The 24,285-nt window shown below is 50.1% G+C and overlaps 1 protein-coding gene across 3 annotated transcripts in view; it reads right to left on the bottom strand.

Annotated features, from left to right (window-relative positions):
* Positions 1-5,910: 5,910 nt before the first annotated feature.
* The window catches only part of AOAH (acyloxyacyl hydrolase), a 131,079-nt gene continuing 112,704 nt past the window's right edge, over positions 5,911-24,285 (bottom strand). For all 3 annotated transcript variants that reach the window (XM_053661628.1, XM_037126482.2, XM_053661630.1), the window contains 5 exons: positions 21,497-21,555; positions 21,345-21,404; positions 19,977-20,073; positions 14,249-14,325; positions 5,911-6,781 (listed from right to left, as the gene is read on the bottom strand). In XM_053661628.1, the coding sequence (XP_053517603.1) occupies positions 6,653-6,781; positions 14,249-14,325; positions 19,977-20,073; positions 21,345-21,404; positions 21,497-21,555 (422 nt within the window). In that variant the 3' untranslated portion in view covers positions 5,911-6,652. The remainder of the gene's footprint in view (positions 6,782-14,248; positions 14,326-19,976; positions 20,074-21,344; positions 21,405-21,496; positions 21,556-24,285) is intronic.

Raw genomic sequence — 24,285 nt, 5'->3', positions numbered from 1 at the left:
GTTCTATGTCTTTTTATTGTTTAGTTGTAAAAATCCTTTAAGTGTTCTGGAATTGTTTATAAGAGCTCCATTTTGTGAATATTTTCTCCCAGTCTGTAGTGTCTTTGGCTGAGCAGAAATTATAAAAAATTTTGTCTAATTTAACAGAATAATGTTAGTTCCATTGTTTTTCAGTTTTGGAAATTGTTTCTGTGTCTTATCTGGAAAACTCTTACCTATCCACAAACTATGCAGATTTTTAAAAATGTGTTCTCCTAGAAGCATTTTAGTTTTACCTTTTGTGTTTAGGTCCATGGGCCATCTCCACTTAATTTTTAAGCATGGTATTATGTAGAGGTAACAGGTAATTGAAGAATATCCACTTATTTCAGAACCATTTATTAGACTTTCCCCCAGCACCTCTGTGGCACCTTTGTGACAAGACAAATGGCCATGTGTGTGGATGGGGTTCATTTTAAGCTGCTCTGTCCTGTTCCACCGAGTCATTGTCTTGGTATCAGGGGCACGGTATCTTGATTATAGTAATTTTACAGTTAGTTTTAAGTCAGGGAGCGAAACACTTCTATTTTTTCTTTCCAAAATTGCTTTGGCTGATCTAGGTTCTTTGTCTCTCTCTCCATGTTGTAGAATCAGCTTCACATTCTATTTAAAAAGTCTCTGGGGCTATGCTTACAATTATGTTGAATCTACAGATCAATTTTAGTTGAATCGATGACTGAAAAATATGAATTTTCCAATTTAGGAACACAGTGCGTATCTCTGTTGATACATGACGTGGATTATCGTTCCCTACGCTTATTTGCTACGTGTATCTCCTTTGGTGAGGCATCTGTTCAGATATTTTGCCCAATTTTTAATTGGGTAGTTCTTTTTATTGTGGAGTTTGAAAAGTTCTTTGTATATTTTGGATAACAGTCTTGTATCAGACGTGTCTCTTGAAAGTTGTTTTTCCTAGTCTGTAGTGTGTGTCCTCATTCTCTTGATTGTATCTTTCACAGAACAGACATTTTTCATTTTCACAAAGTCCAGCTTATCAATTGTTTTTTTTCATGGATTGGGCCTTGGTGTTGTATCTAAGAACTTTTTCAAACCCAAGGTCATCCAGATTTTCTCCTATGTTATGTTTTATGGTTTTGTCAATTTCCTTTATTCCCATAATTCAATTTTAGTTAATCTTTGTGAAGAATGTAAGGTCTATGTCTAGATTTATTTATTTTTGCATGTGGGCACGCAGGTATTTCAGTACCATTTGCTGTTTTTCCCTTCTGTTTCTTCCAGGATTTTCTTTCTCTTTATTTTCTTCAATTTGAAAATGAGATACCTGGATATTTTGGGGCTTTTATCCTGTTTGACACAAGCTTCCCAGATCTGTGCTTTAACATCTGGCATTATTTTGGAAGACATTTCCACTTGTCATTGTTTCAAATATTTCTTCTGTTCTTTTTTCTCTTTCTTCTCCTGGTATTCCCATTTACGTCTATGTCACAACTTTTGCAGTTGTCTGGAATTCTTGAATAGTATGTCTTATTTTAAAATTCCAGTTTGACCCTTCTGACATTCTGCCATTTGAGTCTGGTCTGATACTTGCTCTGTCTCTTCAAATTGTGCTTTTTTTTTTTTTGCCTTCTAGAATGTCTTCTTTTTTTTTAAACCCTGGATATGATGCCCCAGTAGAGTTTCTGAGAGATTTCTGCCCCTGGGTCTCTGATCCGCTAAGTTGAGATTCTTACATCCACTCGTCTGTCTCTCCGGCTTTGGAGGTCGCGTGCCCTGTGACCGCAAGTCTCTGGCAGATCTAAGAAGGGTTGTTGGTTTTCAGTTTTTTCAGCTTTTTACTTGTTGCTGGGATGGAGTGACAACCTCCTAACTCCTTGTAGGCTGGACCAGAAACCGGAAGTTGCTCGGAGTAGTTTAATTTTCATTTCTCTAATTATGATGGAAGTTGAGCGCACTTTCAGTTTTCTTCTGTGTAATGGACATTTGATTCCTTCTGTGAACTTTGCCCATTCACAGCCTCCTCCAGTTTAAACATTGAATTATTGGTCTTTTTCTTCTTTATTTTCAAGAACTCTTTATATATTAGAGAGCTCAGATCTTTGTGAAATGAGTCGTAGTCCTCTCTCCCTCCCAATTTTTCCATTTGTCTTTTGACTCTGCGTATGGTATATTTTTGCCTTGCAAAATTTTTTACTTTGAAGCAGTAAATTTCTAACTATTTCAGTGATTTCTGGATTCTGAGTCAGAAATGGATCTAAAAGATTTTGAAATCAAGAGGAATATATTTATTATTGTCGTTTAAAATGCCACATACCAAAGCCACTTCTGTCTCTCAGAAGAGTGCCCACCTTCCTCTCTGGAGCACAGAGAGTTTGCTGTGGCAAACTCCCCTGTGAACCATTCACTGTGGATGATGGGCCTCGAAGAGGAAGGCACAGAGAGGAGAAAGAATCTGCTCTGCCCAATAAAGTGAGCGTGTGCCCGCTTCTGGAAGTCGCCCCGGGAAGGGCCCCAGGGAGGAGCCGAGGGAGAGTGGAGGGAGCCTGTGGATCCACCCACGGAAGATGTCCAGGTGGGGTGGGGCGGGGTGGGGTGTGGAAAGGCATGAAGGTGTGGCGTGCAGTTTCGCGTTGCCTGCCGCACTGTACTACTAGTTATGCACAGACACAGCCAAAATGAAGAGTGGGGTGAGGTGTGGCCGGGATGGCAGGGGCCTGAAATGGATCACCAAAGAGGCAGGTAAGAAGTTGAAGCCAGGGTCTGACTCAGGAGTGACTGTGAGACACTCTTCTTCCCAGATAGAGAGAAGAAGGGGTGAGGGGAGAGGGAGAGACAGACAGACAGACAGACAGACATCAATTGGTTGCCTCCCGTATGCGCCCTGACCGGGGATTGATCCCACGACACTTTTGGTGTGCGGGACAATGCTCCAACCAGCCGGGCCACCTGGCCAGGGCCCCACTGACTGCGTTTTGACATGTGCCCCAGCGCCAGCAGGCAGCAGGGCAGAGTTTGTTCTTTCCACGAGAGTTATGCAAGCTGGGAGTCTCCACACACCTTCCCTCAAATCCGTTCTCTCCCCCAGCAGCCTCCCTGCATAGTCTTGGCTCCAGCTGTTGTTTGCAGAACTTCCGTGTGGAGATCACTGTAGGAACGAGAGCACCTGGGGGCTTTGCTGAGCCTGAGCAAAGCGTGCATCTCGGAGGGCGAGTCCTCAAGTGAGACTGAAAGCCGCCCTGAGCTGGGGCTGCAGCTAAAGCCCTGGATGTGTCCTCCCACACCGCCTGCCACGCACGTCACAGACTGAAGCGCTGTGAACCCCTGCATTACCTTTGCAGTGCTCCGAGGCTGAAAGGGTTCCTGTAAATGCTCCCTGTAATTAATTATAAACAAAGCAGCCAGCCAGCTGCGTAACGCCCCTGAAAAACCTCAGCAAGCATCGTTTTGTGCTCTTTATTTCTCCTCTGCGTGTCTATCCATCCCAAACTCCAGAAGAGTAGTCCTCCTTAATGACAGATTCATGATGATGAGACCATTATTATATCTTGATGCTGTGGTTTTAAGAAGCAACCCAGAAGACAAGCTTTGAAAACCACCCTTCCCCACTCTCTTTTACCCCAAGCAAAAAACCAGATTAAAAGAGCCCTTGTTTGTGTGAATATTCATGCTGGATCCTCTACAGATCAGATTGGAGGAGTTCATCCTCCCAGGCAAAGACAGATCCCGTGCTCTGATTTAATGAGGAGCTCACACGTCCGTAGCATACTGATGCGTCGGTTGTCAGGGAGTCCATACAGCACAGTGAGTGTGCATCTTGGGGCCAAAGCGAGGTGCCACCTTTGTCACTTTATGCCACCAGGACAGCTGTCGCTGGGACGAGGACTCCCAAGACACCCTGTCTCAGGTGGAAGGAGGAGTTGGGATTCTAGTCTTCACATACCTAGGAAACTGCTCTCGACAGTGCCAGTGAGTGTATTTATTGGTCAGAGGTGAATTCTTTTTGTTTTTATTTTTTAAAAAGATGTTATTTATTTATTTTTAGAGCAAGGGGAAAGGAGGGAGAAAGAGAGGGAGAGAAACATTAATTGGTTGCCTCTTGCATGTGCCCTGACCAGGGACTGAACCCACAGCCCAGGCCTGTGCCCCGACCTGGAATTGAACCAGCAACCTTTTGCTTTGCAGGATGATGCCCAACCCACTGAGCCACGCCAGGTCTGAGGCAAATTCCTCTAATGAGCGTTTCCCAAGAGCATGTTGCCCAGCTGGAAGGCTGCTGATAGCTCCCAAACCAGGAAGGGGCTGTAGGTCAGAAATGTTGGGTCAATGATGAGCTGTGCGTCCAGACTTCCAGACAGTGGAGTTCTTCCTACTCACAGCTCCCTCCCAGCACAGGCGCCCTTTCTGTGTTGTGTACCCCCCGCAGGCTGCAGAAGCCTGCGGACCCCTTCTCCGAGCCACGTTTTTAAATACAAATAATGCAAAACATAGAGATCTACAAAGAGAAGTAATTGTGCCAAAACCAAATGTCGCACTGCTAAAAATATTCTGAAATATTTAAACATGGGCACACACTAATATGTGGGCTTCTTTTTGGGGGGTCTAGCAACTACAGTTGTTTTAGAATATTCACGGCCATAAATGATATTTCAGGACATAGTCAATACGCATTATTTGCAAAGTCTATATTTGTGAATTTGCCTTCTTGCTAAAATGTACTTGTAACCCCTATTTGATCAGTGAAAAATTTCAGTCTCTCGACCTGCGCGTCCCCAGCTGAGGTTGAATAAGGCGAAGCTCTGCCTTTTGTAAACAAGGGTTCTTTTCCTGGTTTATTTATTGCCACATGTTGGGCCCTTTTGTGCTTTTTGTTGATGGTTTCACTGCTGACAGTGTCATCTGAGCGTGATGCTAAAATACTGTCTAGTGTTTCTGAGGACAAGAAGGCTGTGATGGGCCCGATGGTGAAGACAGATGTGCGGACAAGCTTCTTTCAGAGGTGAGTCCCAGGGCTGCTGGCCCTCAGTTCCATGTGATCAATCAGCTATACATTAAACAAGGCACCTTTAAACCGAGAGCGCTCCTAAAACAAGGTTCTGCATCGATCGGCCGATGATCACGTGGTGATCAGAGGCCTGCTGGGACGTCACCTGTATTTCTCGGTCAGCCTAGGAGCACAGGTTCAGTACTGGCCAACTGAGTGGTCAGGGCAACTTTATAGACACAACTGCCCTGAATAATAAGAGTCGGTTGGATCTGCAGCAAATGCAGTGTGGGGGGAAACGTGAGACAGGGACAGCAGCAGCAAAAGCAACACAAGATGATTAACTTGACTAGTATTCTTGAAAATAGACACTAGAAGATCAAAAAAGTAATTTGGAAGCATTTAAAAAAGTGGATGGATTAGATAGAATTCTTTCTAAAGGAAGACAAAAATTTAGTGTTGTATTCTCTGGGTGTATCTTGACACTGAATGATTAAGATTTCAGATTAAAAAAAACAGTAACTAAACACCACGACAAGTATTGGTATTTTGGTGCTTAAGAATCACACGAGATGTTGGAACACAAAAACCAGTGGTGTAATTAGCAAGATGTCATATGCGGGATGCAGAATGTAGGAAGATGTGTCTGTTGATGAGGGTGTCTGGGGGGTACACAGACTGCCCCTCACATCTGTGCTTGCCACCAGAGACAGGCGAGGGAGGTGACATGCCAGTGAAAATGGGGTGCAATCAAATTTTTCAGCATTCCTGTGCTTTGGTGGTCAGAAAACTTCCACAGCACAGCACACAGAGAGTGGGCCCCCCATTGCTCCCACACAAAAGAAATGATACAGGGCTTCCCCATTTCACAACAATCCTAAAACTGTGCATGACCTCACCACTAATAAGTGGTATAAAGAAACTCAATGGAATTATCAAACATAAGCAACCACTTTTATTTTTTGGTTCCATCTGCAGACAGTGACATCACAGAACCACTGCCGTAGGAGCAGGAGATCCGATGCTCAGCCCAAGGACGTCAGACAAACCTCCAAGGAAAGAAACATTTTCTGACTAGGGAAAGTCACTGTTTTCTGACTTTGTGGGGATCATGGTATTTGTCAACTTAAAGAAATGTGTACTTCGTTGTGATTTGTTTTCTAAGTAAATATTCAGGTTTGCACCTAATTTTCTGTTTATAGTTTTTTGGGGCGAGCGTCCTTGGCAGCCAGCCAGCAGCCTTCCCAAAAGGAGCCCTCATTCAGGGTCACCAGTGAGGCTGGGTCAGTCCCTGGTACACCGAGACCCTGACCTTGACCCTGACCCTGACCCTAACTCTGACCCTAACCTCAACCCTGGATAAGCTGCCTGACATGCTGGATTTCTCATTTGTTTTTACGACAATTAGCCATTCAAGGGTACAGATGCTCCCTTGCTTGCAATGGCACCCAAAGCACTTGATTCAAGGTTACGTATGCACAGGTCAGTTGGCAGGGAACTGACCCCGGCAGCCCACAGGCTCACAGAACCACGCCTTCATGCAGACACGCGCTTCAAGGGGAGAAAGCCACTGCAAAGATGCTGCTATGGAGAGCCTCACGGGTCTGGGAGAGAGTAGCCCCTATGACAAACTTCTGTTTCCTGAAGCTCCCAGAACGCACATCCCTTGGGGACCTAGTGTCCCCCTTGGTCTCCAAACACCTGTTCAATCTGGGGGTTGAACGGATTCTCCTTTCCCAGCACCTCGGGCCACTGGAGCTGCACCTTGTCCCAGAGCGCCTCAGCCAGCAGCTGCAAAGCCACCTGCGGAGAGGAGTAAAACGCAAATTACAACCAAGGAAAACAGCGCCCAGCAGGGTTTCCTCTGCTCTCCGTGTGCAGAGGACCACTCTGGGATGGTCCCCGTGATCCAGACCTCCGCGTCTCTGTGTGCTCCCCCGCTGTTGCTGAGGGTGGGACCTAACACTTGGTTCTGACCAACAGAGTACGTTGGAGGTGAAAGGCTGTCCCTGGAGCGACGATGTGACGTCCTGTAAAACCCTGCTCTGCCGGGTGTGCTCCTCTGGAGCCTCCCCTGGCTGCCTCGCTGCAGGAAGATGCCCATATGGCGAGGGGCGCTGGTGGCCTCCTGCTGACATCTGACTAGAAGCTCTGTCCTATGACCATAAGGAGTGAACTCGGCCAACAACCCAAGAGAGTGTAAAGGTAATTCTTCCCCTGTTGAGTCTCTGGATGAGAACGTGGCCTGGCCGACACACCTGGATGTTAGCCTTGGGAGACCCTGTGAACTTGTGCTAGCTCTCCTGACTCATGGAATAAGAAATGAGGATTGTTAAGCTGCTAACTGTGTGCTAATTGGTGATTTAATAATAGCGGTACACTCGCCCAGAGAGCGGTTTGTCTCTTTACCTGCAGACAGCTCACATGTACTGCAGGCCTGAGGCTGGGGTCTGGGAGAGGAGGGACTCCCAGTCTGGTGAGTGAATCAGGCAGGGAGGGGTGGGGGTGGGGGCAAGTCTGCCAGGGGCAGGGAGGGGACAGGTCTTCTCAGAAGAGGGTGACAGCTGAGCCGAATTTTCAAAGAAGGGATCACGAGGTGCGTCACGTGGGGAGCAGTGCGAGGGCAGAGGACATGCTGTGCGTACGGGAGGGCACAGAGGTGTGGTGAGGAGTGGCAGGCAGGGGACCGCCAGGTGCCTGGGCGATGAGGCTGGACAGGTGGCAGGGGCCGGTGGGATGGGAAGGCGCTGTGGGTCCGTGTCTGGCCCCCAGCCTGACGCTCACTCTCTGGCTGCATTGCTGTCCACCAGGTTGCTCTCCATTCGCCATGTTAGTGATTGGACAATCCATTGTCCAATCCTCTGTCTCATCTCGAACATGCTTTTGATGAGCAGTCTTCCTCGGCAGATAACACCCTCATTCAGTTCAGAAGTGGGGCCTGGCCAGGCCTGCAGGTCCCAGCTGGCTCGGGTGGCACTGGGGCTTTTAAGGCTCATGATGCAGGAACTGCGAAGGCCGGTGGTCTCAGAGGGGGACGCATTGTTCAGGGAGGATGTGTGCGGCCAGCCTGACTTTGTTCAGGGCAGGCGGGCGTCGTCCCACAGGCAGGTCCTGTGCCCCATTCTGACCGGCACTGCCCGTGTGGTGGTGCTGGGCAGCCTCTTCCATCCCAGGGGCTTCCGTTCTCTCACCTGCCAAGGGGGCAGCGGGAAAAATGGTCGAAAGACTCTCTGGGTCTCAGCTGTGTTCAAGACTTAGCAGTTGTTTGGAAAAATGAGAATTGATTGAGTCGCTGCTTTAAATAGCCCCAGTGTATTAATATGTTCCTGAGCCTGCTGAGCTGAACCCCAAATCCTAGCATCCAACTCTGCAATCTTGATCATATCCATGTGGTGTCAAACATACCACACACACACATCACACACACCCCACACACTACATACACCACAGCCCCACACGGCTGACTGTGCAGCGGCTGTTTCTGGGAGGGTCTGACCTTCTGGCACACACAGCGGTCAGGGCCTCTGAGGGTAGAGGGCGGGCCTCACAGCTGTGTCACCTGCTCTTTCCCCACGTGGGAGGCTGCTGCCCGGTCTGTAGAGAATTATGGGTCGCTCTTGTTGGTCTGTGGCCTGTGAGCTTGGAACCCACACACTGTCTTCCTAACAGTGAGGTGGGGCTGAGGCTTTGCGATCACCCACCTCCCTGTCTAAAGTGATGAGGCAGGAGACAGGTGCGTGGGGATGCACAGAGGTAGAAGGACACAGACTTGAGCATGTGGTGGCTGTTTGGTTTGAGAGCCACTCCAGTGGGGATGCAAATATTTGAGTGGGCATCACTAATATCGTGAGTCTAACGTGAGAGTGGCATTGCTATCACTAAACCAGAGATGTATGATAAAAACAACCCACTCTAAGCAGTCATGCCTCTGAGAGCCACTTCCCAAGCACCTGCGGGGGATCGTCCCAGAACCAGCCTCCTCTCGTAACTCCCACCACACACGGCACAGGCAGAGGGTGGGGGCTGGGGGATGCGCTGCCCTTCTCCTCTCTCCTGACTCCAAACGAGCTCTTCCCCAAATCCAGGCAGTGATGGGGCTCCCTCAGTCAGAGTCTAAAATGGTAAAGCAACCCAAATGCTTTTGAGAAAAATTTAAAAAAGCAGTAGAGCAAAAAGAGAGAAACAGAGTGAATAAGAATCCATCTGCAAGTATAAAGAGAGATGCTGCTAACACGGGGTGTAGAGGCTTTCGGACGCACGCGCGCGCGCGCGCACACACACACACACACACACACACACACACACACACACACTGGATCCCTCTGTAAATTCCATTCTGCAATTCCTCCCGTTGCGGTGTGATTTACACACAGTGAAGTGAACTCCAGTTCGTACACAGTCCTGTGAGTGCTGACAAATGCATGGAGTTGAGCCATCACGCCCATAACCATCTTTAATCTGCTACTATTTACTTGGCTCTTATTACAAACATATTTCTGTGTCACTAAAGGTAGATCAATACCACTGGTTTCACTTGGTGTACTGAGTTTCATCAGATGGATGCACGCTAATTTATTGTTCCCGCGGAGATTTCTGCCACGCCTTTTCCTAGCACTTGTCATCGGGACCGGGGATGGAGACAGTGTCCTCCCGCCAGTGCACAGCGGGTGGGGGTGGGGTCCAGAGGCTGCCTTGGCCACTCACCCTGCTGCACACAAGTGTGGGATATGCTCTGGTCCAGCAGAACCCTGGCAAATGCAGGGGCTCTGGTGTAGTGGGATCTTCCGGTCAACCGAGCTAGACCCTGTGGGTCTGGTCTTTTGTTGTGGACTCTCACAGGGCTCGGTGACAGGGCCCAGACAGCTGCCCCATGGGTGGTGCTGGTTTGTCCAGGCATCACGGCCATGCGCGACATGTCTGGCCCTTCCTTGGGTACGCCCACATCGGCTGGTCACCGGCACGTGTCTGCAGGGTCCTGCCAGGTGCTTCTGCAGCACATGGCCACCTGCCTGTCTGCCTGTGGTTGCTGCTTCGAAACGCCCCTGGTGCCTGAAGCAGGTGGGGCCGCTGGTCCACAGCGAAGGCTCCTCTTCGAAATTTTCACAGAAGGGGAAAGAGAGCAACCTAACACACCCTTGGCTGATGGAAGATTTCGGGGAAACCGTCCTTTCTGTTTTTATTCAGTGCTCCTGATCTTCCCAGGATTCAGGCATGAGTTCAGAGTGAGGGGACCGGGACCTGCTGCCCTTTCTTAATTGGGCCCTGGTGACAGCCTCCTGATGGCTTTTAGAATTTCTCTCCTTCTGATAATAACTTTTAAGGGGAGCCGCGTGTGCTTGCTTACCCATATTTGGACTTATCTTCAATGTAAGAAACATCCCAAGCTGGAGGGAATTTTTATAAGATTGTATGTGCATCTCTTGGACACAATTTCCGGGTAGCAAGATCGCAAATGGTCTGGCGAGTACCAGCTTGGCCGTTCCGTATATGCATTCAGAACTGAGGGAACGTGAGCAAGATTCCAGGGGAGTGGGAGAAGGCAAGGTGGGGACGAGGTTACAGGGCGGTTAGAAGATTCTGTGCTTTCTCCAGGGAGGTTTCCCTTGTGTCAGAGCTGTGTGAACCTAGATGCACAAGGGCAATGGCCAGGGCTTGCTTAGGGGAAAGAGAAACCTTTTACGGAGAAGTTACACGCTGGGGTGTGACTGTCCACCACGACCTGCTCAGTTAAAAGTTTGTGGTCAGATCTCCCTGCGAGGTCACTTCCCACAGAACCCCCCCTTTGACCACATTATGGTGAGTTCTTCCCTAGGGGAGTCCCTTGTTCTCCAAGAAAATGCCTTACATCAGGCAGGTCCACCCCATGTGTCCGTGAGACACGCGGGGACGGGGCGGAAGCCTGGCGCTGGTCACAGCTGGGTGTTACCTGGTGTTCTCCCACGCTCCCACTTCATAGGCTAACTAACTATAGATATGTTGCTCCTGAAATAGAGCTCTTGAGTCAGTCAACCATAAAATCAAACCTGACAAAGTAGCTGCATTTTGGTAATACTTTAAAAGAAGAAATGTAATTCAGAGCCAGATTATATAGTTTGGGCCAAAAGCTCTTCATGGCTTGACCCCTGTTCCATTGAATCCTTGCTGAATCCAACTCCAGGTGCTACAAAACCCAGGTTAGAAATCCAACCTGAATCTGTCTTTCCTGCAGGATGCAGGCTCTGGGCTGTCTTGGTAGGATGCTCTTCGTCACCTTTCCACCGGGCGGGCCTGGCTTGGCTTCTGCGGCCTCTTCACCTGTCCAGGAACACGGTCCAGGGGGCTTCTGACCACTTCTGATCCCCTTACTTTTAAAGCTGTGAACTTTACCACCTGACCATGGTAAGGTGTACGAGACACTTAGATTTAAAGCCCCAGCCCCTCTGTGCTGATTCAGTATCGGTACCAAAACTTGCTCGTTGGTACATAAAGCAAACTGAGCAGACCTGGTCCTTGAGGCGTGGGCAGGGCTGGCTGAAAGTGATGGCTGTTTGAGGACTCCCTGGCCCCTTGTCACTGCTGGCATAACATCTTGGTTTTTCTGAGGGACCCTACAAGTTTGTCCAGAAATTTAGGTTCCCAGGGGCTTGCCTGTTGAGACAAATAAAGACCAGGAGGCTATAAACTTATTTAAAACCAGTCCACTGAGTATGTATCTTGTCTGCTTCATGCAGTGTACAGGGTTCAGGGCTTAAGAGAGGGGAGGCGGTTGCCATCACGGGAAATTTCTTGCTTGCAGGGGGCTTTTAGGAAGATGGTTTGAGTTGCTACGGGCACTAGAGAGGAGAGGAGGTTGCTTCGTGTAGAGCTGTGCTGGGCAAAGCCACCAGGACAGGCGGTGTCGAGATGTTCAGCTGGGTGGTCCTGGGGCAGCCCAGGAAGCTGGCCTTCACGTGTGTCTGTGGCTCTTCCCACGTTTCCTGTTTACCGTGTTCTGATTTCAGGCCCAGAGATCTTTTAAGTGCCTCTTCAGGTGCTTAACTTTGCAGAGACTTTGAAAAGCGGCTGCTTGAAAAGGTTGACTTGCTGCATTTTGCACACGTCCTAGATCTGAGTCTGGGTCTTGGCCATATCATTTTTGTTTCCTAAGTCAAACTTTCTTTGCATTTTTGTCAGCAGTCTGACTGGTATGCCCAACTCTCTGCTACACCTGCTCTCACCAGCGTTACCTAAGGCTCTCATAGGCCCTGGTTCCAGTGAGTTCTGTGAAGAGCTGCAATTCCCGCCTTGCTGCAGTCACGCCAGTATAGTCCCTCTCCTTTAACTGTGGCAGGACCTGTCACTTGCTTTTAATGGTGGCTCCTCACCATGAACGAGCTAGGAACTGAGACCCTCCGTTCAACAGGCCTCAAGGAATTAAATCCCACCAATATATGCATGTAAGTTCAGAGGCAGATCCCTCCCCGGTCTAGCACACCATGAGGCCCAGCACTAGCAGACACCTTGCTTACAGCTTGGGGCCGTGGGGGACACTGGGGTGGAACACCCCGCTGGGCTGTGCCTGGATTCCTGGCCCCAGGAACTGTGAGGTATGAAATGTGTGCTGTTCGAAGTATGCCGTATGTAACAACCAATAATGAAAACACTTCTCAGTCTTAATCTTCTGGGATCTTTACTTTCCTTCACAATTTGACGACTTGGGCCAATGTCATCTCCCCAAATGTCTCCAGCTCTTCACTGGAAGCTGGTGGTTCCCTAACCTGCCTCCAGGCCAGACCCCTCTGCTGAGCTCAGAGCCCATGCGGCGTCTGACCCAACGGCTGTTGTGAGAGCCCCACCTGGGTACTGTGCAGGCAGCTCTAATTCAGCTCTCATGTCCTTCCGCTGAGTTTCTTGGTATGTGGTTTTGACACCTTTTCACCCAGCCACCCAGTTCCGTGTGTCATCTCCGGCCTCCCTGCCAGATCCCACCAGTCACCTGGTGCTTGTACTTCCTTCCTGCCACCCTTACACTGGAAAAGGCAGTTCTCAAAATTCTCGCTCTGCATCTTGGGGTTGAGATTAAAGGTAAAACAGCTATAAGTCTGTATATTGGGAATTTTTATAAGCTTGTTTATTTTCCATAAAAATATAAGCAGAGTTCTGATAGTGAATATACTTTGGTTCAAAAATTATCAAGTATAAATCATAACTTTGAACTGTTCAACACAACCCATGTTCACATCTATTAAACTTGTCTCCCTAAAATAATTGGAGCAGCCGAACCAGTAGCAAGTACTTGATTCTTCCTGCTTCTTGGTCAAGGTTTTAGGACAAAATAGGCCCACGTGGCCAAGGCTGGTCCCTGCTGGAGGCAGGGGACCTCCACGCCGTGTCTCTGCCCCTCGGGGTGTCCTATTCGTCTGGATGAATGTGGCTTCTTTAAATCCTTGGTTGTTGGACTTCCACATGGCTGAATTTTCTGACAATTCTGGGTGATATTTGTCTTGTAGTGTAGCTGTATTTTTTGCTATAGTTGTGTGCAGAGGCGAGGCATGTGTACCTATGCCTCCATCTTGACTGGAAGTCCTTCTTCTAATATTATTTTTAATAAAGACACATCATGAGTCAGTCCAGTATGTGTTACAGATAGAAGTGAAGGTTCCCTGGCTGCAGCCAGGGTAGTGGACGAGGCCGAGGCAGGAAGGGACGGCATTCTGCTGTCCACCCCCTTGCTTTTCTTTCCCGGTGTCTTTCCTAGAAGGTTCCATGGGAAAGATTTCTTACAGAGTTCACTTTCAGGAAAACTTCTGATTTTTTTGTGTGTACTTGGAATCATTTATCTTATGGAGTCCGCTGCTTATGCCCCTTTGCCCTTGAAAAGCCCAGAGCTGATGTTGCAGGTGCTTACCGACACCTTTCAGAACTTCCCTGCACACGCTACATGAATATGAATTGCGGACATTAAGCCAAGAAGCCATTTCTACCTTGTTTTCCTTTCACTCAATTTTCACTGAATCTTTTATTAAAGCACCTGTGTACATCGCCTCAGATAATTTCTGGCATGCATAATTATATTAAAAAAGGTAACAGCCTTGCTTGGGGCATCGTCCTGTCCACCTGAATGTTGTGGGTTTGAGTCCCAGTCCGGGCATGTACAAGAGTCAGCGGATCAATGTTTCTCTCTCACATCCATGTTTCTCTCCTTCTCTCTTACGTTAAACATATCATTAGGTGAGATTTCAAAACAAAACAAAACAACAAAACCAAACCCTAACAGCTTGTGTTCAGCAACCACTGTGTGGACATGCTCACCTCGTTGGGGTGGAATCCATCGACGGGCTCGATGAGCTGCCAGGGCTGCCCGCCTCTCTCTTGCCACTTCTTGGTAACTGCAGGGCACAGACACAGCCAGAGGGTTAGTGACGCACTGCCACTGCAGCAGTTGGGGAGCAGGGACAGAGTGTGCAACGTTGTCAGAGCCGCCCACTGCCCTCCTGAGCTGTGGCCACCCGGCCTGGCTGCCTGGGCCATTATCTTGGGCTCGGGGCTTTCTGGGCAGAAATGATCTTCCCGTGTGCGGTTTGCCTTTTCCCCTGACTCAGGAGGAGCACTGTGCGAGTGTTGGGTAAATGTAGTTGCACAGCGAGGAAAGGCAAGTGCCCGGGTATTCGGCACCCGCTGCAGTCCATCTCGTTTCCCAGGGGCCAGTGGGACAGGATTGTGGGGGCAGGAGGGGAAATCAGACATTTCAATGTCGCCTTCCAGGGGCCGCCATTGCTGGATGCTGCCTGCACGTGGCCAACCGTCACCACAAAAAAAATCACAGTTCGTCTGAAATGTGATTAGGTAAAATTATCTCAACATCACAGTTAGAGTGAATAGGGCTACAGAGGAAATAGTTTGAGCCCCAAAGTGATGAAAAGCAATAAAACTGTCCTTCCGTAGGAAATTTCAAATCTTAGAGAGCCTCTGGGGAGAAAAACGTGAAACCCACTGCCCCCTGGAGCGGCCCATGTCCCCACTTCCCCGGCACCGGGACAGGGGAGCAGGCACAGCCACGATTCCTCCAGGTTGTCCCTCTTTCCCCCACGGGAAACCCAAGTAAAGGCGTCTCCCTCTCTTGCCCCAGGGGAAATCCTACAGGGGGTCTTTGATTGGACAAAAGAAGCTGGACTTTCCCAGAGCTGAATCGATATTACGCTGCTTTTATAATTAGTCCCAAGATCACAACATGCCATCTGCACCTGCTACCCAATCCCTGTCCCCAGAGGGGCTGTAAATCCTGCTGTCCTTCTCCGAGCTCAGGAAAGAGACCCTGCTGCTGGTTTGCAGCCCCTGACACGGAGCCTCCTATGCGTGTTGGCGTCCCCCCTGGCAGGATGGCTGCCACGGAGACAGTCTTTTATATTTTGCATCTGGGAGGTTGTTGGAAGCTGTCGGAAAGTGGCCTTTGCATTTCTTGGGAAGCTCAAATCGAGGACAACATCCATTGTGTTCTCCACAGGGGGTCCCAAGGGAGACATAGCTTCGTGCTGTCGGATGGCGCCTCCCACTGGAGGAGTGGAACCTGTCTGCCCTGCTGCAGGGAAGCTCAGAGCTGGAAGGGTGCCAAAACCACGGGAACATTGGCACAGGCTGGTTCTGCTGAGCTGGCTTGCAGACCTCAGCACCTGCCCCTGGCCGTCGGTACCCTGCAAAAGGCAGAGCCCTGGAGAAGCTTGCCTGGCTTGTCTTCAGTGTGCCTGGCTGCTTTGCTTGTTTTTGAAGGAGAGACCTTGGAATCAGACTTTCTGCAGCAGGTTCAGTTCTGGCTGCTCTGGACCTGACTCTTCACAGCTCCTGTGGGCTGTGGCCGCCCTCCAAGAGATCAAAGGCTGCAGCAGCAGGTCCTGGGCACCTGCTGTGCACCCACCCGTGCTGGGTTCAGCTCTTCTTTCTCCTCCGTGTCCAAGAGGATGGGTCAGTCTCCTACTCTTTTTTCTACTTTATAACTTTATATTGACTCTCTCTCTGAGCCACCTCCAATCTGGACAGTAAGTGACCGTTCAGAGAACACCAGGCACTTGGAAGTGTTTCTTCAAACGCAGAGCCAGTGTCATCCCTGGTCACCCCCCCTGATGCTTCTCTTCTTTTGTAGTGTTAACCTCATTGTCACCTAGCAGTCCCACAGGGTCCATTAAGTCCCCCCACCCAGCTGTCTCATAAGAGGTCAGTGTCCCAGTCCTCTCTGTGACTTCAGAGGTGACTCGGATTCCCTTCCGCCTCTGCTCCTTTACTTCACCCACATTCTCGCTGTCCTTTCTCCCACTTCTCCCTTTACTTTTAGGGTGGTTTGCCTAATGTGATACAAATGTTAAAAAGAGAAAGAAAAGAAAGAATGAAAGAAAATCCCGACTGGCTGTTAAATTCCCAGGCTAAGAAGACAGCAGGAGCCGAGCTCAGTGAGAACCGCAGACAGAGCCTGCTGGGAAGGTGCGGAGTTGCAGGAATAAAACGTGAAGACTGTGTTGAAGAGGGGGACCTGAACCGGTCCCCCACGCAGTCTCTTAGGACACTTTCTGTCTCGCCACACTTGCAGAGAAGGTTGAGTGACACCTTGAATGCAAACCTGTGTCTTCAATGGCCAAAAGAAAATTCCAAAAGAATGACCACGATTGGGAAATGTGGGAAACTCGCCGCAGAAAGCAAACTGAAGCCCTACTGGGGACACACCATTTTAGTGAAGATCGTGTACCTGGAGAGAGATGTTTACTAGGAGCCCGATTTTAAAACACTCAGACTCACTTATACCTGAGTTTTCCTCCATTGCAATTCAATTTTGGCACCCAGGCCTAAAGTCAGTCTGGGCTCTTTCCATTTTGATTTAAATTTTTGGTGTGCATCACTAATGACCACACTAAAAATCCTGGCTCCTAGAGAGAAGCAGAGATGGGGATGGATGTAATCTGTGATGGAACAAATGAACATAATCCAGCCATCAGAATTTGTGACTGTTTTCCAAAACGAGAAGAGATAGTCATTCCTATTCTCCTTGGAGCAGCTGAGTGATCCCAGGAGGTAGGGATTCTGAAGAGAAAACTGTGCAACCAAAGCCTAAGGGAAAGAAAAGGGATATTGAGTTGCTGAGTTTTGCAAGGTTGCGGGGTACACCTCAGGGTGGGGGCAGTGGGAGAGGCCCACATTCTGTGATGACCTGACTCCCTCGCTTCTGAAGGACATCAGTGATAGCATAGTCCTCTGTCTCCTCACCCCCTCTCCTCTTCATTAGTCAGGCCTTACGAGGGAATTCAGCCTTCGGAAGACCTGGCTTATATGAAATTCTCTGCTAGGTACTAAAAGACATGCCACAGGTCACCAAGGCTACAATCTGTCTATTCACAGTGGAAAACATCCTTTTCACACATGATCACTGTGTTGGCAAAGGTTACCGGCCATCATGTATTTGCAGACATCAGTATTAACACTTAGAAGTAGAGTCAGTAACACAGGCGGGAGTTAACGGTCTCACCTATATTGTGGTGAGTGCCAGACAGAGGGACCCTTCCTAGTTTGCGTATCTCAGGGTGAAATTTGGCCACCTCGTAAAAACTGCAATGCCAGACAGTGGTCTCTGCTTCTTCCCTGAGTGAGTTGAGGGGGGGGGGGGGTCCGCAGGGGTAGTAAGGTTAGTCGGTGGGTTTCCTGCCCACCTGGGACTGCAATTTAAAATAGGTAAACACAGGTCTCTTGGGGTTTGGTCATAATGTGTTTTCTTCATCTGCCAAGTCAGACAGACTCTGCTAATGACCAGCTTCTCCACGAGGCAATAGAGGTTGTGGAAGAAGATGCCAGATGACCCCTGGTGGTTCCTTGATGAATAGCAACTCTCTCAGACATTTAAAGGGAGAGATTAGAATCCTGCTTGGCACCAGGATGTGGTGGGCTGTTTTACCAACAGACACTTGGGGGATCTAAGGGTTGGGTTTATTCCAAAGGACTTGCCTGTGGAAGTGGAGGAGGGCAGGTGGTGTATTTCAACGGTCAGTGTCAAAGTGGCACCTTGCCAGCCAGGTGGCCTGTTCCCTCCTCTCTGGGAGGTGTGGCGCAGGCCAGGATAGAGGACGGTAATCGCTCCCCTGCCCTTCCCCGAAGCAGGGAAGACTTGCTACCTCTGTTTTGTTCATTATGAGTTGGAGGGCGAGTCAGCAAGAGGCAGAGAGAGCCTTGGGAGAGGAGCGATTGATCACCTCTCAGGGCCTGACCGAGGCTGTCAGAATGGGGAACAGATCGCTCCTGTGCCACCCTCAGGGGACAGGGCCGTGATTGCAATGTGCTCTGTCATGATGTTACTCTTGGCATTCAGCTAATTATTCATGGGAGATGGGAACAAAGGGAACTAGACATTGAGCTTAATAAAGTGGGGAGCCTGAGCCCGCGTGCCTCGCCAGGAAGCTGCAGCTTCTCACACCCAGGGGACCACAGCACTGCCGCTGTGGGGATGAGAAGGGGCCGGCAGGCACGGAGGTCACCAGCAGGACACCAGCCAGCTTTGGTCTAGACCCTTCAGGAAGATACAGACTGTGCTGTTTTGGTGACAGCTATATTCCCAGCACCCACCCAACATAAGTGGGACTTAGTAAAAGCCTGATGACTCACTGGGGCTCTATGGATCCCCATTTATTAAATTTTAATGTGCATATAGATCACCTGTGGATGTGCTAAAATGCAGATTCCCAGGCCCCAGTTAGGAGTGGGGCCTGGGGTTCTGCATCTATAAGTAGCCCCCAGGTGGAATGGATGTGGCTAGTCCCAAACCACACCTTGAGGAGCAAGGGTGTGACAGAAATGGGACTCTTCTTGGGACCAGCAACATGCCAGGCACGGCATTTAGGAGGATCACACATTATTTCATGGAATCGTGGCAAAGATTTTTTATGTAGATAGGGTCTTCTCATTTTCACATCTGGAAGGGAGAGTTCAGAAATGTTCAGGGAATTGCCTGTAATCCCAAAGATAATAAAGCACAGAGCTAGAGGCTACCTTGGAAAATGAAAAAGTCCCCTGTGCATGGTAGCTGTTATTATATTTTTAATAACTTTATCTATATTCCAGGTTGATGATGATCAAAGATCACTTGGCAGTACATTTGTTTACAGCAGGAATTCATTAATGAGTCTTTAGCTCTGTGTTTTAATGAGAGGCTATTCATCAGCACGTCCCTCCCCCATGAGAGAAATATGTCACCTGGCCAGAAAATCTAGTTAAGGGGGATTGGTCTTGTCGAAAAGATGTTTGGAATTGAAGGACTAGAGTCTGCAATGCCAAACATGTCAGCTGATGTGATATTCGGTAGTTCATGAAGGCCCCTCTGCCTCGCCCCCACTGCTGGGGGTGGGGGGGGCAGCGTCGGTGGTGGGGAGGCAGAGAGGTCACCTCAGGACAACAGGTCGTCTATCCTTTGCCTGCTCTATCAAGCTCATCATTAGCGTCATCTCCCAGGGCAGTCAGTCTATAGGATGCTTTTCTCTGGTACAACAATGACTTAGCAGTGGAAATGAGGATGGAGGGATCAAAGCCCATAAACAATAGTTTTTCAGAGTCCAGATGGAAGGAGAAAGCGGTTGTTGCTCCAGGAATCGTGCCTGCTTCTCGTGGCCACTTCTCAGTGACCCCCGTGTTTGGACAGAATGCCAGCAAAGGAAGAATAATGTCTTTCCAGGAAGCTGGGATGGGCATGGTCCACGTTGCCACAGGCGAATCTGAGGTCCCTCCCACAGTGACTCTGATTAGCTTCTTTCTGTGTGGGGCCTGGAGTCCACCTTGTTACTGAGTCCCTAGGGAATCAACTCAGTGCCCGCTGTGACGGGCACTGCCTCTGCCCTCAGCCCAGTCACGCTTCATCTTACTTCGTGGGTCAGGGTGGTTGTGGCAGGCCCTGCCCAGTCTTCTCCCTGCTGGCCTCTATCCCCACCCCCCTACTGCCACCTCCCACCCCAGGGCAGTCTGTAAATGTGGCTGCTGCTTTTGTCTGGTGTCATTACCGAAACCAAGCAACACTTACTTTCTTGGAAGTCAAAATCCAGGTGGAAAAGTTTGAAGTTTGGAAATTTCTCAGTGGCTGCGATTCTTTTCAGCACACTGGAGAGTTGTGCTGCTCTCTGAATGCAAAGGGAAGAGGGAGAATTCTGTGAAACCTAGTGAGCCGGTTCAGGCAGAACAAAGGGTCCCCAAACCCACCCCAAGGCGCAGAGCAGCTCGGCACATTAATTTCTATTCATGCACAAATGGCCAACCAGCGTACAAACTGTTAAAATTCATTAGCAGCCAAATCAGAGCAAATGAAAGTAATAAGATCCCGTGTTCCCCTGTGGGGTCGGTGCAGAAAAGATGAACAATCCCGATAATGTCGAGGAGTGCTGGGGGAGAGGCGGTGCAGGACGTCAATTTGTGTAACCTTTCTGGAGAGCGGTTCAGCAGGACGGAGCAAACCCTTAAACATGGTATGCTCTTTGACCCAATAATTTTTCTAAAAATTTGTCTTAAGGAAATAGACCTGGTGTATAGCGACATACACACACACTGAGGTTCATCACAATGCTATTCATCACCGTGAAACATTGGAACCCTTCCTTGTCCAACTGCAAGGGATGAACTAAATCATGGTTCATGCATGCGGAGTGTACTCTAAAATGACGGCAGAATTACAATGTGGAGGAACCGTGTATGCAGGTCGGAAGGCGTAGAGCAATCTGTGTATTCTGACATCATGTAGGCAAAACCCTCAAAATATCCATCTGTTAAAGTAATATTGGAAGAACATGTGCATGCATTAACTCTGAGTAGTGGGACTTGGGGTGATTTTTTGTTATTGTCCTTTGTGCTTTTTTTTATGTTCTCCAAGGTTTTTAAAAAATGGAAGTGTATTTGTAAAAAAACTGAAATCTTTTATGAAGAGATTATTCATGATCTGTGAAGGAACTGCACGACCCATAGGTTTCTGTAGAGAGAGTGGAAAGCTCTGGAGGGCCCAGTCCTTGAACTTGGGAGAACTCAGATACAGGCCCTCACCCTGCTCACTGCTCTCAGCCTGCACCCCCACACCTGGGGCTGCCTTTCAATGGGGTATGTGTGCACCTGCGCATGCACGCACACTGGAGAGATGGGCACACACACACAGAGTGACTGACAGACACAGGAGAAGAAGCGACAGGCCCGGAGGGGGCAGAAGGAGCAAGACAGGGCACCCCGTTTTCCCTCGCCTCCCCCAGACCCCCGCCCCTGCCCCCACCCCTGCCCTCCAGGAGTTCGATGTCTGTTCACCAGCCTGGAGGTGGCTCCTCTGCCAAAACCCCACCCCAGCTGCAAACGCCACAGCAACACAGGACAGGGATGATCCGAAATGTCATCAAAAGGCCTGTGACAGCCCTACCTTGGAAGTGAGGGCCCGCAGAGTCCTGTTGGAAGACATCCAGCCGTGGCAGGGGCTGACCTGAGGGCAGAAAGGCACCACTTTGGTTACAGAGAACCAACTGCGTGGCGGGGAGGGGAGCGCAGCTTCGGAACCAGTCGGTGGCCACTCACCTGAAGACAGCTGAGGAAGGAGTAGAGCTGCCTGTAGGTCACGTCCGCATTCAGCTGGCCTGGAAAACAGAGAGGGTGGCTATGTCACATGCGCTGGGATGTGGCCACCCATGCGGGCCCTTATGTGGGACCCTGCCTTCTGGCAGAAGGCTGGCACTTCCGGGGACCCGCCCTGATTTTCCAGTTGGCATGGCCCTTGAAGAATGCCTGTGTGTCCCCTCTTTCTGAGCCCCTAGAAATTTAGAGTCAGACTTTGGGGGCGTGCCTTAGGAGTTGACTTCTTTCTCCAGCTGTTGGCCTGGGCGAGGGCAGAGCCTCCCCCGATCTGGACCCAGGTGGAGGATGCAAGGACCAGAGCATCCCTCACAATGGGCTCTGCAAGCATTTCATACCGTTCTCCTGGCAATGGTATGAAATGCCAAGTTTCTGGGGGGCGCAGAGAGCATTCAGGATTTGTCGATGACAAATCCTTCTTTCTAAGTTATGACACCCAGGTCTGACCCACTCGTCCGTGCCAAGGCCCAGACAGGATGTGGTGAGTGAAGGGCTCTACTGTTTGATGAACTGCCGGCCTCCCCACCTACTTGGCAGCCACTGGAGGGGGCAGGCCAGCATACCGTGTCCCTGCACGGCCCAGTGAAGCTTATCTGTTGAGCCCTAAATAGCAGATGTGCTCCATTCTCATGTTTTGGGGTGAGTTCAAAAGGCACCTGAAAGGAAAGGTGGTGAGCACCCAAGGCGAGGTCGTCCGGAGCCTTTCTGAACATCAGTTGCAGACGCAGGACCTGTGGGGCTTATTTCTTCTCATCTCTCAGGTGCCCCCTGTCTTGCCCGCTCACAGCACACCCAGCCCAGAGGCAATTCCACTTTCGTGCTGTGGCCGAGACACAAAATCCAGGCTGTCCCAAACCTCGGAGGGGAGTGAGTGATGTGGTGTTCATTAGCACGCCTTTCATGCTCGAAAAAATAAAGGAAAATAATAGGCCCCATCTCGGAGCGAAGAGGAAGATTGAAGGTGATGGAGCAGTCTTATTTTTCACTTATACCTCAGATCAGTTAGACTGAAAGAGAGATTCAATTTTCTTGTCATGGAAGAAAAATATATTATCTCTCGGTACGCCTGAGTGGATCCCAAGGCTGAGAAACCACAGGCTTATCATTGCCGTTGAAGTCCCGGTGACACACCTGGTGTCCTGTTCCCGGGAGGTGTCCCTGTGGTCACATACTCGATGAATCCCAAACCCCTGGCCTTTGCTTCCATTTTCCGGACTCCACATGGAGCCCCTAGCTCCAGCTTTTTCCAAGATCCCACTTCCCAGCACTGGGCTTCTTTTCCTCTATTTTCTTTTTGTCTCTGTATTTTTTGTGATTGTTTCCTTTCTGTAAGTGTCACTGCTCGTCTCAGCCCAACCCAGCGGCACTGACTGAGACCTTCAGCCTCCTCCCTGCGCTGTGGATCCCCTCTGTGCCCCAGGGAGCTGGCTCCCTGCCCCGCCCCTTTGGGCCACAGCCTCCCTTCTGCCCCCTTGTTGCTCCCCAGTAATGAACTTCAGATAGCTTGGCTGGGACCCTGACACCCGCCTGGCCCCGACGAGTCCCCTTTCCCTAAGAGGCGTCTTCTCCCTCATTCCTCTGCTCAGTGGCCGAAGTCTTTTCAGCCTGGGGACGGCACTGTCCCCCTTCTTACCTCCACGCCCTGGTTGCTCTGATACCTGGAGGGACTGGCGTTGGCCCCGCCCCTGGACCCGGGACTCACCTGCAGCTCCCGCTGGGGGGTAAGCCGCCTAGGTCTTGTTGCACCCTGCTTCCTCCCTCTCCCACAGACTGCCTGCTGGGGTCCCAGCACACACCTCAGGGCGAGACCACAGGCGTGCCCTCCCTCTGAGCCTTCTCCCACTTCCCGTCCCTCCCCCGCTGTCCCCCTGTCACTCTGGCAGTGGCTCCCACTGAACCAGGTCGGTAAAGGGCAAAGTCCAGTGGAGCAGGCAGGTCTGCTGAGCAGGGCAAGGGCCAGTCGGGTGCGGTGACAGGCAGCTGGGAAACCCGTGATGCCATGGTCCCTTCTCTCTGGTGTTATTGCCTGTGCGAGGGTGGGGTGGCTGTGGCTCGGGTCACACGAGGGGACCCGTTGGGAGTGCTGCTGCTAGGCTTACGGTTTAAAGAAAGAGAAGAGGAGTTCTTGTGGCCACTGTCAGTCCTTTACTCTTTCTTTCAGGCCTGTCTGCCCCTCTTCCCCCAGCGGCTGTGTTGCCAGAAGAGCCCTGGTGTGAAGGCAGCTCCTCCCTGCACGTGGGGCTGGTACAGAGGCTGGGTCTCTGGGTCCCCGGGTGGAAGGTGCATCTGGTGCACAAAGCTGGTCAAGAACGACCAGGATGGGGTGGCGGGACTGTCCCTCAGTGCCTGAGAATGGTAAGGCCTGCATGTGTGTGTGTGGGGGCGGGGTGCAGAGCCAGGGGCTGGCCCCGTGGACGCCCTGCGTCCCTCTGAAGCGAAAAGGGCAGCTCCCATCGCTCGCTAGTTAGAGTATTAACTTGTGTCTTAGCCATTTGCAGTTTTCTAGGGCAGGGCCTTTGGTATTTGTTTAATGCTGGGATCGTCATCGAAATTTTAGGCATCATAAAAGCCTAGTTTCAACAAAGATCTATCACACTTCCGTGAAATACCATCCAGGGTACCACTAACCCTGGTAAAAACATTAATTCAGACCGAGGGGAAGCCAGTAGTGAAATACAAGGTATGCCACGAGGCATTTTGGAATACATTGCGTTTTAGGTTGAAGAGCCATCAGG

Source organism: Artibeus jamaicensis, unplaced genomic scaffold (assembly GCF_021234435.1).
Source record: "Artibeus jamaicensis isolate MK-2021 breed Jamaican fruit bat unplaced genomic scaffold, CSHL_Jam_final contig_1016, whole genome shotgun sequence".
NCBI lineage: Eukaryota > Metazoa > Chordata > Mammalia > Chiroptera > Phyllostomidae > Artibeus > Artibeus jamaicensis.
This window is presented reverse-complemented; position numbering and strand designations above follow the sequence as displayed.